This window comes from Sceloporus occidentalis, unplaced genomic scaffold (assembly GCF_023333645.1).
Source record: "Sceloporus occidentalis isolate IW3139 unplaced genomic scaffold, rSceOcc1.0.p SCAF_2, whole genome shotgun sequence".
Lineage (NCBI taxonomy): Eukaryota > Metazoa > Chordata > Lepidosauria > Squamata > Phrynosomatidae > Sceloporus > Sceloporus occidentalis.
In genome coordinates this window covers 214,705,571-214,719,775 of record NW_028316982.1, presented here as the reverse complement: position 1 = coordinate 214,719,775, position 14,205 = coordinate 214,705,571, and the positions used below count along the sequence as shown (strand labels likewise).

The following is a 14,205-nucleotide window of genomic DNA, read 5'->3' as shown; positions in this document are numbered from 1 at the left end:
GTTATTACCCAATGATGCCTCCATTACTGTTAACACATGGGACACGAATGGGAGAAGCACACAGGGGTGTGATAATCTTCCCCCCAATCGTGCTAGTAACATGATTTAATCATGATTTAATTATGTTTGCCGACTCTGTGTGAAAAAGCCCTTAGAATTTCACCCTCATTGTATTATTGACTGTTGAAAGCCTATTATAAGCCAACATAAACTTTTGAACTTTATTATTTTGGAAACAGAACATTCCTGTACTGCAAAACTTCACTTGCTATTATTCAGACTGCCTCAGTGAATTCTACACTTATCTGTGCACTTATGAACAACATCAAATTCAGATCTCTCTTATGTCACTGAACAGAGCTGACACACTGGTGCGTTTCCTAATTTCATAGAAGAGGAACATTTGCTGCTCCTTCAGTTTACACCATGCCATATTTTGCTTCCTAATATTTTCCCAGGCTACTCTCCTCCACTGCAAACATGCCAAGAGTCCCTGGCAATGACAGTCTTGTCATTTTTATACCTACTTGTGGGGAACCACAAGGACCCAAGTGAACATTGTCCTGTTAGGCAGCTCCACATCCTGCCAGCTGCTTCTCTTAGCAGGCGACTGTGGTCTCCAGCTGAGCTTTGGAAAAGAGGCAACTGAAAGAGAGTTCTCAAAGCCAGGTGCTGAAGGAAGCAGCTGGCAGAGAGGCAAGAGAGGTGGGGCTCCCAGAGAGGCCAGGAGAAGAGCAGCCTGAACATGAAAGGTAAAGGGATGCTTTAAATTAGTTGAATAAAGCCTGACAAAGCAGTAATGGTGGCAGAGGAGGAGAACTGCAAGGAACTTAGAAGGAATGGCAGAGAAGAGGCAAGCTAATAGTAGGGGGTGGCTTGAGGAGGGGTTACATTTACTCACAGCAAATCAGGAGATTGACCATGGCAGAGATAGAAGAAGCACTTTTTTTGCATGACAAACAAGGAAATAAAATCTGGGGCACTTTCTAGAAAATGGTTTGAATTTTGAATAATAAAATGTATTATCTTGAGCAATTCGTGCAGCAGAGGTGAGATGAAATGTGGTAATATAGATGGTATGAACTTTCTTACAAGCTCTCATTTACATTTGTCTAAATGTGAAGAAAGGAGTATATTTCCACCCCCATAAGTATGCTCATTTGTGAACAAGCTTAACGTTTGCAAGTAGGCTGCTGATAGTTTTCCAAAAACATATTTTGCTTGGCAGTTTGTATCAATCATGCAAGTGCTGAAGTAATCATAACCCGGCACAACAAGTATTGGCAGAACTAATCTATATCATGGGAGTCCTGCCATTGCAAACAGAATTCTCATTATTAACCTAGGCAAACAGATATCCAATGACAGGAACTGAATGGAGTGTTACGGCACTGTGAACAAGTAAAGCATTAAATCATTTGGGTTGGATGAAAAAATGTTCAGTTTGTGGTTTTAGCAACTATTTATACTAGGAGATTTTGACATTGTGTTTCTGAATGTAGCACTTAAGTCAAAAGGTATTCACATCAGAGCTAACAGTCCAGCCAAGGAGTCCAGCACTTAAAAGAGAAAGTGAACTTTCACAAAGGTGAAAAATTCACCCTAGGTATATGGCAATTCTAAAGCAATACAAACCTAACCAAGACTGTATTCCCTTCCTGACTGGCTCCAAGATGGATGTTAATTGCCAAGGTCCCCAATTTAAGCACTGGTACCCCTCAGTGGCCAGGAAATGGACACCTGTGTCGCCAGAGAACTCCAGGGACTGCAACTGTCCAATTCTTTCCTCCTAACTTTATCTACATTTCTGGGTCCAAATAGCATCTAGAAATGATGTAGCATCAAAATAACATCAAGAAAGGATGAAATGAAAGAAGGATAGTTGTGGAAAGCAGAGGTCCAAAGGGATGGTAAATTGAGTGTGTACAGCCCCTAAATCTCCTGCTATTGTTGTGGGGTAAAAAAATGGGAGGTGTAATGAAAGTCCTGCAATTGGAAAACAGAGTTCATAGTGGGGAAGAAATCAGATTGTGGAACTGGGACAAAAACGAAACTGAGAACTCAAATCAGAGCATGGTTGCTGAAGGAAGCCATACCTGTGATGGGTCCAGGCTGGAGAAATTGTCCTGAGAAGCAAGAACCTGCTTTATAGATGAGTACTGGCTGTTTACATTTTCCAGTAAGGACAAAAGGACAGAGGGACTGAGTTAGATTATTTGTTTGCCTCCCTTCAGGGATATCAGTGGTGTGTGTGTGTGTGTGTGTGTGTACAGGCCACACCGGGAGACACCCTAAGGTCGGGTGATAACACTGCTTCCTAAACATCTACCTTTTGGAAGAAATGGGCTATGGTACTCGTCTGAATCCCTTTAAAATGCTGAAGAGCCAGTGTGAGTGGGGCAAAGCGCAGTGGGAGGAGAAAAACAGTGGCCTCACATTTTTTTTTTTTTTTTAAATTAACAACTTTTTATTCTTTTATTCTTTAAATTTCTTTAAAGACATGACATCTTACCAAATTTTCACCTCAACCACATGAAACCATGCACATATAAACACGTTTAGGCTGTGTGTAGATAATGTAATGTAAATGTATAATTTTAACTTTGCTAGTTGTTTATGTCACAACTATTGCCATTACATTCAATGATATATCAGAATTACATTGTATGAGTAACATTAGTAAAACAAAATATTATGAAGTATTCTGTGTGGTGTGGTTTGGGAGGACATCATAGCAAGTGGAGAGGTGACACCATAAGTTACTGCACTAAGTGATGCCACTGCCTCCTCTTCTACCACCTGACACATAAACAATTTGTAGGCACTATTTTATGTTGGTTGTGGTGCTTCTTTGAAGATTGGATCCACAGGGTGGTGTCGGTGGGTTTCTGTATGAGTGTGTATTTATTGACATCACCATATCTCCATAACTGATTTGCCTCCCATGATAAATTATATAACACCTATATGGAACCATTAGGAGCAATCTGGGATTTAGGTAGTGTTGTTATCTATGTGCAGATGATAAGCAATTCTTACTTGTCCTTGTCAGCAGTAATAAAGAAGTTGCTGACATTCTGAATTACAGTCTCCTGTATACACTTATTCTTTATCCACAAATTCAACTATCCACAGCTTGAAAATATTCAAAAGAATATAAATTCCAAAAAAGTGAACCTTAATTTTGTTATTTTACAGATAGCAAAGGATGTCATTTTACTATGTCACTGCATTTAATGGGACTTGGACATCCACAGATTTTGATATCCAGTTGGCGAGGGGAGGGGGGTCCTTGAAACAAACCTCAGTAGATACCAAAGGTCCATTGTACTTCTGTATGCAATTCTTGGAGGCATTAATGAGCAGAGTATGAACGGAAAACAGTGATTTATTCTGGACACAAACAGAGATTCTCCTGGTCAGGAAGCAGATGGAATGCTAAGTCAACATGTTTGGGACAGGATAATACTGTCCTTGAAGAGATAGTTTCATGGTTTGGTACTGGACCTGGCTTTACACCTGGATGACCAGGCAGCATGATGTGACCTGGAATTAATTTGGCTAGCTGAGAATGGTGCTTCAGCTGCATCTGTTCCTTTGGAGATCAGAATCTGGTCACAGTAACCTAACTGAACACTATGGCGCCTTACAGACGGGCCTAAGCGGCACCGTCGTTGCGCCAGGAATACGCGCGAGGGGCGGCGCTTCCGGACGCACCTTGCCCCTCGCGCGTATTCCGTACGGCAAGATGGCGGCGCCCTATACAGACGGGTGCGGCCATCTTGACGTAACGGACGCACAGCGTCCGGACGTCTAAACCCGGAAGAGCCGTCGCAAGTGCACGCTTTGGCACTTGCGGCGGCTCTTCCGGGTTGCCGGAAAGAGTGCGATTTCTGCACTCCTTTTTTGCAGCGCGGAGGAGTCGTATGGTTTGGCTGCTTCTGCTCCTCCGTGCTGCAACCGGCAGCGGCCCAAGACCACCCCTTTTGGGCGGTCTGTAACGGGCCTATATCTGGGTTTAGTTACCACAATGCATTTGATATGGCGCCACTTTTGGAGAATCCTTCAAAGCTTCAGTTAGTCCCTGTAAAGCTATAGGGGAGCACTTTCCCATGGGATTATGGCATGTTACAGACCGCTGAGAAGCAGCGGTCTGGTTCTGCCTCCGCTTGCAGCGTCCGGGAACCGCAGCCTTTAAACGGCGTGGCTCCCGGACGCTGCAGAGAAGGAGCACGGAAATCGCGCTCCTTCTCAGGCCCCAGAAGAGGCACCGTGAGTGCCAAAGGGCACACTCGCAGCGTCACTTCTGGTGCGCCATATGCGGACGCAGAGCATCCGCTACGTCAAAATGGCGGTGCCCGTATGAACAGGGCACCACCATTTTGTATGGACTGAGTCCGTGATAGGGTAAGGGGCGTCTAGAAGAGATGCCCCATTTTCAAACTGGGACGTCCTCAGGACGTCCCTAATGGTGGTTTGTAACCCGCCTCTGTTATTGATTTTCTGCACTAATAAACATGGGTTACCTCTTGGGCATAATTCAAAATGTTGGCTACTATATTTAAAGCCTGGCTTAGGAACCCAGGATACCTCGTGGATCATCTCTATCTATATCATCCTGAATGAAGGTCTGAAGAGAACGCCTTTCTCCATAAACAGATTATGTGAAGTTCCCTGTTAATAAAATTGCCCCCTCCCTTTCTGATTTTCTCTACATGCTCAAAGATGATTTAGTCCAGCAGTTTTTTGCTGTATGTAGAAGATAATGTTACAAAGTTTTCCTTTTGACTGCTCATCATGTTTCCTTGGTTGATTGCTACTGAATGATCATTTTTAAGTTCTGTAAGTTTTCCTGCATGGTGTTTCTGAACTGGAAATATCAAAAGTAAAAAAAGAAAAAGAAATCTCCCACATACTGAATCAGGGGATAGGTATTAAAATGGAAATACCCCATTTGTGGATTTTGCCTGAACTCAAAGTGGAGAAGGAATAGGGGAAATGCAGGGAAACAAAAGAGTTATCATTTGCCTTAATTGTGACTGTTAACTACAGCTATTACTTTGCTTGTCCACACATATGTGGGTTGGTTGTTTACAATCTGCCACTTCAGCCACAGTTCATTTATTCTTCACATAACTTAATTACCATTTACTATTGTCTACCGTATGTTAGATTTGCTATAGAAACTATATACAAAAAGTAACTGATTTCTGGCTTTACAGATATTTTTGGTTTACTCTAAATATTTCTGTGGATTTGCTGCAATAGAATGAGTTGTTATATGTTTGAGTTACTAACTCAGTTGATGTTGAAGAAGTATGGGAATAGGTTAACGTCTGACCATGTCTGGCATATATTTAAAACCAAACATAATATACACAGTGCAGTTTTTTGTTAAAAAAAAAGTTAATTGGAGATCCTTATGCATAACATAAGTCCATTTTGAAGAAGGCTTCCTGTGAAATAATTGTTATGCTTCAACCAATATCTTACAACTTGTCTTTCAAGACCCATCAAAAACTAGAAAGTTGAAAGACTGGGAATTGGGTAGAACTATAAGGAAAAATATATTAATTGCTGTATATTTTAGCCTTCGTTGTCAATTTAGAAAACTGAGACACAGGCAGAGTGCTTCTTCTTGTCTATGGTCTTTGTATAATCTGAATGATTGGATAAGATTCAACCAATATATGCTGCATTTGCATGTTGTTGGGGTAAGAGACAGACTAATGGACAGTACCTGCAGGGGTGAAGGTGAAGGACTGAACTGCAAAACAAGAAAAGTAAATACGTTATGAATTACAAACCTTGTTAAGAGGTGTCAGTTAAAGGGGGTGGGGTGAAAATCCTTTAAAAATGACTTATGCATGTTGTTTAATTGTGTGCAAATTATAGCAATAGAGTTTTAAGGAAGAACCAGCCAACAGTCCATGACAAATAAAGAATTGAAAGAGGTGAGTGGCAGCCATTGACAATTACATTTTAAGAGTAACCAGTAAGGCAGACATGCACTCTTTCTCACAGATGCTATGATCAGCATTGAAATGTAATTCCTTATGAACTCATCACTATCAAGCAAATGCAACATCTGTCATGTCAGCCAAACATCTTAAAATGTGATGAATGTAGATACCATATACATAAGTATCTGACTACAAGGACCTCTTTAATATAGATTTTCCATGGTATTTGGTGCTGCCCAATGACATACGATTGGCAGCTAGAAACCACATTTTCTACACATTTCAACAGAAGGTCACACAAACTTACATATATGGTAAATTGCACATTATTAAATGATTCACGGCCATTCACCAAAACATGCTGTTTTTCGCAACACTGAGGCCAAACAGTTTATGATATGAAGCATTTTATTAGCACCAATGGCTAGGCATGTTATGTATTTAGCACATCTGATGTTTATGAAAGTCTAACATTAGGGACTGAAACTATTAAGCCCTGACTATCTTAATTATGAATGCCTAAAATAATATGATGACAGATCACAGCTTTTAGTGTTAGTGATCTTGCCATATCTTAATTTCTAAACAAAGTTTGCTGATTCATTTTAAAAACACAAGAGAAAACAAGACATATAAAGGGAAGAGCTGACACTCTAGGAGGCAACAGGCTTAAATAACCTTTGTAGTTGCTCTCTATCATGTGGTATAGCTTGGCCAGTTAGGTCAAGCTATTGTTACTCTCTGGCCTCAATTCATGGAGGTCAACAAAAAGGCCCTTTCTCCTACAGCAGTTTTGCTGCACAGCTCAGAGACCAAATCAGTATATGCTCAATAGGAAAGGGAGAAAATATGTGTAGCACAGTCTATGAATAATGTAGCTTTACAGCCATGGTTATTTAGGTTCATGGTACAGAATTATTAAGAAACAGGAATCTAAACTCAGATTGGTGTACCATATAGCCACATGCAATTCTACTTGAATGATCAAGACTGCCTAGATAATCAGAGATCTGTTCTTCTTTATAAATAATAAGGTTCCAAAACTGAGGACCACATGTAGAAACTGGCAGTTCAATGGTGTTGTTACTTGATTCCTATGGGATGCAAGGTTCTAATACGTTCTAATTCCTATTAGACCACACACTGAGGGCTGCAGTAGGACTTATTTAAAGGACCTTTTTGCTTTTGTGTCAAATAAAACCCAGCTGCAAAGAGTGGTTATTGTTTAAGCAGAGGACTGTTCTTCAAACAGTCACTAAACATGAGACACATTTCTGAGGTACATATTAGCCCTCTTCAACATTCTTCTTGATCAGCAAATCCTCTGGACATATCCCTTAAGAGCAAAATTCCCTTTAAGACCTTGTTGCTCAATGTGAGTTCAGCTCACATGACCCTATGCCTGTCTGTACAGACAACATGGACACACAATTTTACATGATCAAAAATAATGGAACACAGAGAAAACCAGAGATTTCAGAAGTTCCAGTGTTCATAGTGCTCTAGGCATCCTGGTTTCTTTCAAGAACTGGAAAATGCATCATGCAGCCATTTGGGATGTCTCACACAAGTTACAATTGTCGCGTTTAAAAGGAAAAAAATGGAGAAGTTTTTTTTTTCTTTTTTCACAAATAGGACTTTGGATCAAGGTGTGATCACATAAAGTGAGTGAGTTTCTAAGTAGAAGAACTACTACTATTTTCTTGAATAAACTCTACTGCATGAAGTTTTGATTCACAAGACCTAAATTTTGTATATTCCTTCATGTCTGTTCAAGGTTTAAATTGATCTTGGTGCAGATGACTCAACTGCATTTACTTCAAGGTACTACGGAGATTAACGCACCAGCTTTCATTCCCGCACCAAGCACGGGATGTAAACTCACAGGGATGGATTGTATTGCACAATTCTGTCCCTAGGCAGTACTTATTCCATTATTTAAAAGGTCTGGGAGAAGCCTGGGTTGGGTACAGGATGAGTACTGCCCAGGGACAGGGCTGTGTGATAAAATCCTTCCCTGTGAGTTTACATCCCACACCTAGCGCAGGAATCAAAGCTAGTGTGCTAATCTCCTCAAACATGTGTACCTTCATGTAAGTTACGTTTAGTCATGACTGCCTGTGGGAACCAATGGAAAATGTCAGTCTTGAGTACCTTAAAATCTATTTCTTCAACCAGAACTTTAGTGTTCAGTCCGTTTAGTTAGAAAAGTCCCAGTTTAGGAGCATACTTTCTTGTTCCCTTTCCCATTTAAAGTTGGGTTCAGGATCTCTGTAATGCCTGATATGGGAATATTTAGACCTCAACACAAGGACCTCAATGTAAAACAGAACCTAAAATTATTAGGTGTTTTATATCAGATGTACTCATTATGTGAATGTTAAACAGAAGCCCTGTAGCAATGATGAAATGTATAACAAGCAATGAGCCAAAACTCTTCATCTCCCTGTTCATTTGTACCAAAATGAGCAAGCACACAGCATTCACTTATCCCACACCTTGAACTAGTCATGTTTTTACTGAATGTCAGTTTAGAAATACCATTGTTCCTTTTCTTACCTGCATAGTTGCTGAGCCCCTTCCTTTTCTTTCTGCGCCAGTACAGCCAGATGCTGAAACCCATGAGTATCACCCAACATGCACCACCAATTCCAGCTATAAAGGCAGGCTGCTTGACAACGTCTGTGATTTGCTCTGTTATGCTGTTGTTGTTTTCCGTAATAACAACTTCATTACGACCTCCTGGGTAGATTTTTTTAAAAAATCAAACAGCATTAGAAATGCTGTACAATAACAATTTTAAAGATTTTAACTACGGCAAGCAATAGTAATTTTCAAATGCTCAACAACAGCCCCTATAGCATTTTTTACTACTCTTTGTCAAATTTTATGGAAGATGTGGTAAAACTTGTCTTTAGTTTCATTAAAAAGAAAAAAGGGAAATCCACTAAGAAAAGAAATAGAGATATCCAAGAATTCAATGTATTATCATTCTTCTGGATTTTGTGTATAAGACATACCGTACGTACATAATATATACACATCCAGCTTTGATCCATTTAAGGCTTCATGACATTTTCCCACACTGATGGTACCTAATTTATTATTAATCTTAAACACTTAGGTCAGAGACAGATTTTTAAGAAGTATACTTCCTGTCCCCTGCCCTTGCTGAAGAGACTAGAATAAAACTCCTGAGAATGCTGGACATACATTGTACAGAATGGGATGAGAGAACTGAGTATTCAAATGCAGGGTTTTTTTTTCTACAGTGTTCTAAGCACAGCAGGCTCCCAACTTTCCTTGTGTCAATGGAACAGAGTACATATACATGTAAGGAAGGCTTTTAAATGTGTCCCTTCCTTTTACTGTTCCCTGTGTACCTGAAAAGGGGTTCCTGGGGATTGTGGGAACCTTAGCAAAGCTGTGAGACATGAAGAGTAAGGAAGGCACAGGGGTGGAGTAGAGCTGGCAGAAATGACACTTCTGTCCTACTCACAAAGGAACTTAGGATCCAAGCCAATATATGGACAAACTTTCTAATTATATAAGTCACACCTAGTATTATTTTTATTTTATTGATTAAAAATTAAATTGCAGCATTTACTGCAATAAAAAAGAAAGGATATTTATTCTTCTACAACATTCATCTTGATATAAATACAGAGAAAAGAGGTATTTCTTTGTAGCTGAGAAATAAATGGTGCCTCTGGAGTGCAAATTAATCATATAATAATTGTAAACTGCCTAATAAGCAAAACAAATAATATGCAGCATAAAACATTTATTGAATGACCTTGCTTTGCAAATAACTGGATTCCTGCTCTCTTTTCTGGCTTCTAAATTTGTGAATGGGAGGCCCTTGAACAAGATTCAATAGTAGGGGGAAATTAGACAGTGATATTTCCTTCAATAACAAAGGAATTTAAAGTACAGGTTTTTGGTTGTTAGATGTAACATTTCAGCCACTTACACTCTGGTCATTACTCTCTCACAGATTACAATCAGAATTACAAGATAAATTTACTGAAGTAAACATTTCTTAGCTAAATTATACAACACTGAATTACCTAAAGAGATTCAAGTGTCTGATGTCTTGACAACTATATTTCAATAAATTGAGGGAATATAGTTCATTCCACATCAAAGGATTGCAAATTACATCATTAAAAAAAAAGCTGTGCAGTTGCTAGCTTGCTCCAAAACGCAGGATTATTTTGTATAGGAAAGAGTTCATTTTGGGGATTAGATATTTAATGACACCATACTGTTTGCTTTCAGAGACAAAAACCTGGAAAGGAGCCTAATTTTTCTGAGCAATTCAAAAGGCTAGTTAATCACTAGTAAATGTTAGTTTTGGGGCCCCACACTTTGTCATTTACTATTTTAGACTAGGTATTACTTCACAAAAATGGTTAATGGTACATTTATACGCGCGCGCACACACACACACACACACACAGAGAGAGAGAGAGAGAGAGAGAGAGAGAGAGAATTATCCTGTAATATGTTATTAGTGACTCAAAAGAAACATTAGCAGTTGGCAGCTGGCACACATTTCAAACTCCTCTTGATTGGCTGTAGTATCACTTTGGATTTTGTTTTGTGGCTGCTTCAGCTTTTCCTCTTAGCATCTTTCATGTGTGAAATAGTAGGATGTACTACTAGGAATGGTATCTCTGGCCTGTTACAGACTGCCAAAATAAATCTGCTTCAGGTCTCTTTGGAGGTATGCTGTTTCAATGATGCATGGGTCCTAAGAATCCGGAAGCTGCACCAAAGCTGCACTCCAGTGCTTAGGAATGGAGTGTGGCTTTGGCGCGACCTCCGGATTCTTAGGACCCATGCATCATTTAAATAGCATACCTCCAAAGAGACCCGAAGCAGCTTTATTTTGGCAGTCTGTAACAGGCCTCAATGAATACAGAATGTTTCCAACATTTTCATTTGAGGGTGGAAAGAGATTTTGCAAACAATGACGGTGTGGAGGATTTTAAAAAGTAAAATGGGAGATGAGGAGCAGGAAACCCCAACAAAGCCTTGAAAAAATATTTTGAGATGATCCATACACACGTCAGTGGGAGTGCTCTCTTAGGGTTCATACATATGCAGAAATCAGGGTGGCTTTTAGTTGAACCAGAAGGACCCAATTCAGACCACAAGCTGCTGGTGTTACAGAAGATTCCCACTCCATTAAGGGAACTAAACTCTAAAAAATAAAAAGTCAAATAACTTATACCCAGTTCTCCAAAAGAGAGTTTTATTTGCCAGGAATGTTTAGTGGGAAATGGGAGAATTGAAACATATATGATGGTGTTCTTCATAGTCCAGGGAGAAAGAAGTAGCACTGTTTCAAAGCAGTCTATTACATGGCTCAGTATGTGAGGTTTATTATAACTTAAAATTAAAGCTCTTAGAAATACACCCAGTGAGTTAGAATACACAAGCCAGCAGACTCTGCAGAAATTTTGGCCAGTGTTTCTTCAATATTACTTTCAGGCCAAAGTACTTAATCTCTCTCCATTAACTAGGACTGCCCTTTGCAAAATATAGAATATCAGTCAATCAAGCCTTTATTACAGCCAAGAAACCAGAAGGTAAATAAGAAATAAAAGTCACAGCTCATCTTTTAACGTTCCTTGTTTTCATTAACCAAACAAATGCAAAACAGTAAGTTCTGTTTTCCTCTCTTCCAATTCAGTTCCAGAATCATACTGTGGTGGGGAAAAAATGAGCTTAATTGTAGGTTTCTTGGTCAAATTTTCTAGATGTTCTTGCATTCATTTCTAAACTAACCAGTTTGGTCATGAAGCTTATACTAATATCATAATGTTAAAATTCAACAACTTCAGCATTCCCTTAATGCCTACACTCTTTATTGGTAGAAAACCTTCAAACATTTCTGAAGCCTTTCTGTTCCTTCAAGAAAATTACTTGCTGCTTATGGTATGTGACAGAAGAAAATGTTTGAAACCTAGGGGAATGACATACTGTATGGCTAGAACCAAGATGTTAGTGTCCACTATGTAGAATGCCTTTAGTTCCTTCTGACAGCCTGCTGAGTAGTAACAGTGGCTATAAATAACATCACCTTTATTTTTCATTACCTGTTCTTATTCCTTTAACCCATTGGTTCCCAAACTTTTATCCTCCAGATGTTTTGGACTTCACCTCTCAGAATTTTTGGCCTTTGGCCAAACTGGCTGGGGCTTCTGGGAACTGAAGTCCAAAACACGTGGAGGACCAGAGAATGGAAATCACTGCTTTAAGCTGAATCCATGCTAGGTAGGTGATAGAATGCCATCTTATTCCATCCATACAGTGCACGTTAATATTGCACCAACTGCATATACAATGCATTTAGAATCCTTTTTCATTTAATTGTAGAACAAGTGTGGTGAGATCTCCTTCTTTGGTGGTCTTTAAGCAGAGACTGGATGGCCATGTGCCAGGAATGCTTTGATTGTGAATTCTTGCATGGCAGGGGGTTGGACTGGATGGCCCTTGTGGTCTCTTCCAACTCTATGATTCTATAGTTCTAACAGGTAAATAAAATAAAATAAAATAGTATAGAATAAAACCTTCCATGGCGGCTTTCAGAGGACTTCAGTGCTTCCCACAGGCTCTTCGTTAGGAAGGCTGGTTTTCAAATTAGGTTAATGTACTTTTAAGTTAGCAGCTTGGCAACCTGTTCTACCCTTCAGTGCCTTGCAATTACATGTGCAAAAGTAATAATTCATTTAAATGTCAGAATAACATATGCTTTGTGATTTCAGCAGCTGAACATAAATGAATACGGATGTACATTTTCCAACTGATGTTCAACAAAATTAATGTAAGTGTTAAGATCTGGAGAAAGGTGGGATTTATTTTTTTTACATTATATTTAATCAGAACACACATGCATATGTGTATATCAGGCAAGGTATCACTGTATTACTTTATATATTGCAACTGCTTTCATAACAATCCTGTCAGTTAAGCTAATTAGACTACAGACAATGGAGATATGCCACCTGTAATGCTCCAGTGTTTCTGCACACAAAAATATAATGTAATATAATATCTTCCTCCTATTGTAAAGTGATGAAGAACAGTACTAATTTGCTGAACCAAAAAAATAATTAGACACATCAGGTGCAATTGCACTTATTACTGTGAAAGCTTACAGCTGTTTCTCCTGTTATTACACCAGTGATCAAGTCTCTGAACAAGTTAACTGTTGAGTGAACTGACAGAAGGAAACACTACAGCAGACTCTCTCTTCCTTCTCTTCTCTGCCCTCCCCAGTTGATTCTACTTTGCTTATTCCTTGTTAAATGCCCACTCTGCCCCTTCAGTAATCCCTTCACTAGCATGATCTACTGCTGCCCTGGTTAACATTCATGGACATGCTCTGTCTGACTTAGCAACCTCTTTTTTAGTACATTGAATCTGGAAGGACATGGTGGCATCCGGCAGGTTTGACCTTGGTCATATCAGCGTCATTCATTTTTTCTGTCTGTTTTTTTTTTAAAGTACACTCTTTCAATTTCTTCTCATCCCATGCAATCATGTGACTGCATCATCCCTAATAACACAACAGTTATCTAAGGCAGATTGTCTAAATAGCAGCTCTTTTTATAATTTGTAGTGTAGCGTTTCAGCACAGCACCTTTCTTTCTGTACCAAGAACTGTGTTTCATGAATTGCCAAAATCACAAATACTACAAAGGAAGGGTTAGGCTACAGTCTTGTTCCCTCTGTTTTGCTAATTTTCTTTGTGAGTATATGTCTATACAGTACATGAGAGGAAAAAGTTAAATGTGAAATCCCATTCTTTATTTCCTAGAATGTTTGTGCAATGTGACTACTCTGAATGCATGGATTGATTCTTATTTAAAATAGTTTCCATTGTATTGTAATTTTCACAGCAACTTAGCATGCAGCTGAATACAACTGTACCACATATTTTTATGCTCCCATGCTCCTGTGGTTCCACCTCATTTATGCCTCAGATGTATTTCAGAAAGGCAAGGTTCTAGGTTTGCCTCAGGTCATGAAACTAATTCAGCATGGAGAATAATAAAAAAAACAGACATTTCAAAGGAAGGAAATGACATTACCAGCTTTTCTCTCTGTTTTGACTCAAGACTTTTGTGTTTTGGCATAAGATTGAAAACACCATCTGCTTAGAATAGCTGATAAACACTAAACCTCAAATGCTCAGACAACTTTAAACATGCCTTGGGCATCAGCAGCA

At 39.2% G+C, this 14,205-nt stretch overlaps 1 protein-coding gene across 13 annotated transcripts in view; it reads right to left on the bottom strand.

The window, feature by feature from the left end:
- The window catches only part of ROBO2 (roundabout guidance receptor 2), a 1,130,584-nt gene that overhangs the window by 73,134 nt on the left and 1,043,245 nt on the right, over positions 1–14,205 (bottom strand). For 8 of the 13 annotated variants that reach the window (XM_089512187.1, XM_089512188.1, XM_089512194.1 and 5 more), the window contains one exon: positions 8,523–8,705. In XM_089512187.1, coding sequence (XP_089368313.1) covers positions 8,523–8,705 — 183 coding nt within the window. Of the gene's footprint in view, positions 1–5,740; positions 5,768–8,522; positions 8,706–14,205 lie in introns of all 13 variants that reach the window. The other 5 variants (XM_089512185.1, XM_089512193.1, XM_089512186.1 and 2 more) reach the window with 1 other exon arrangement.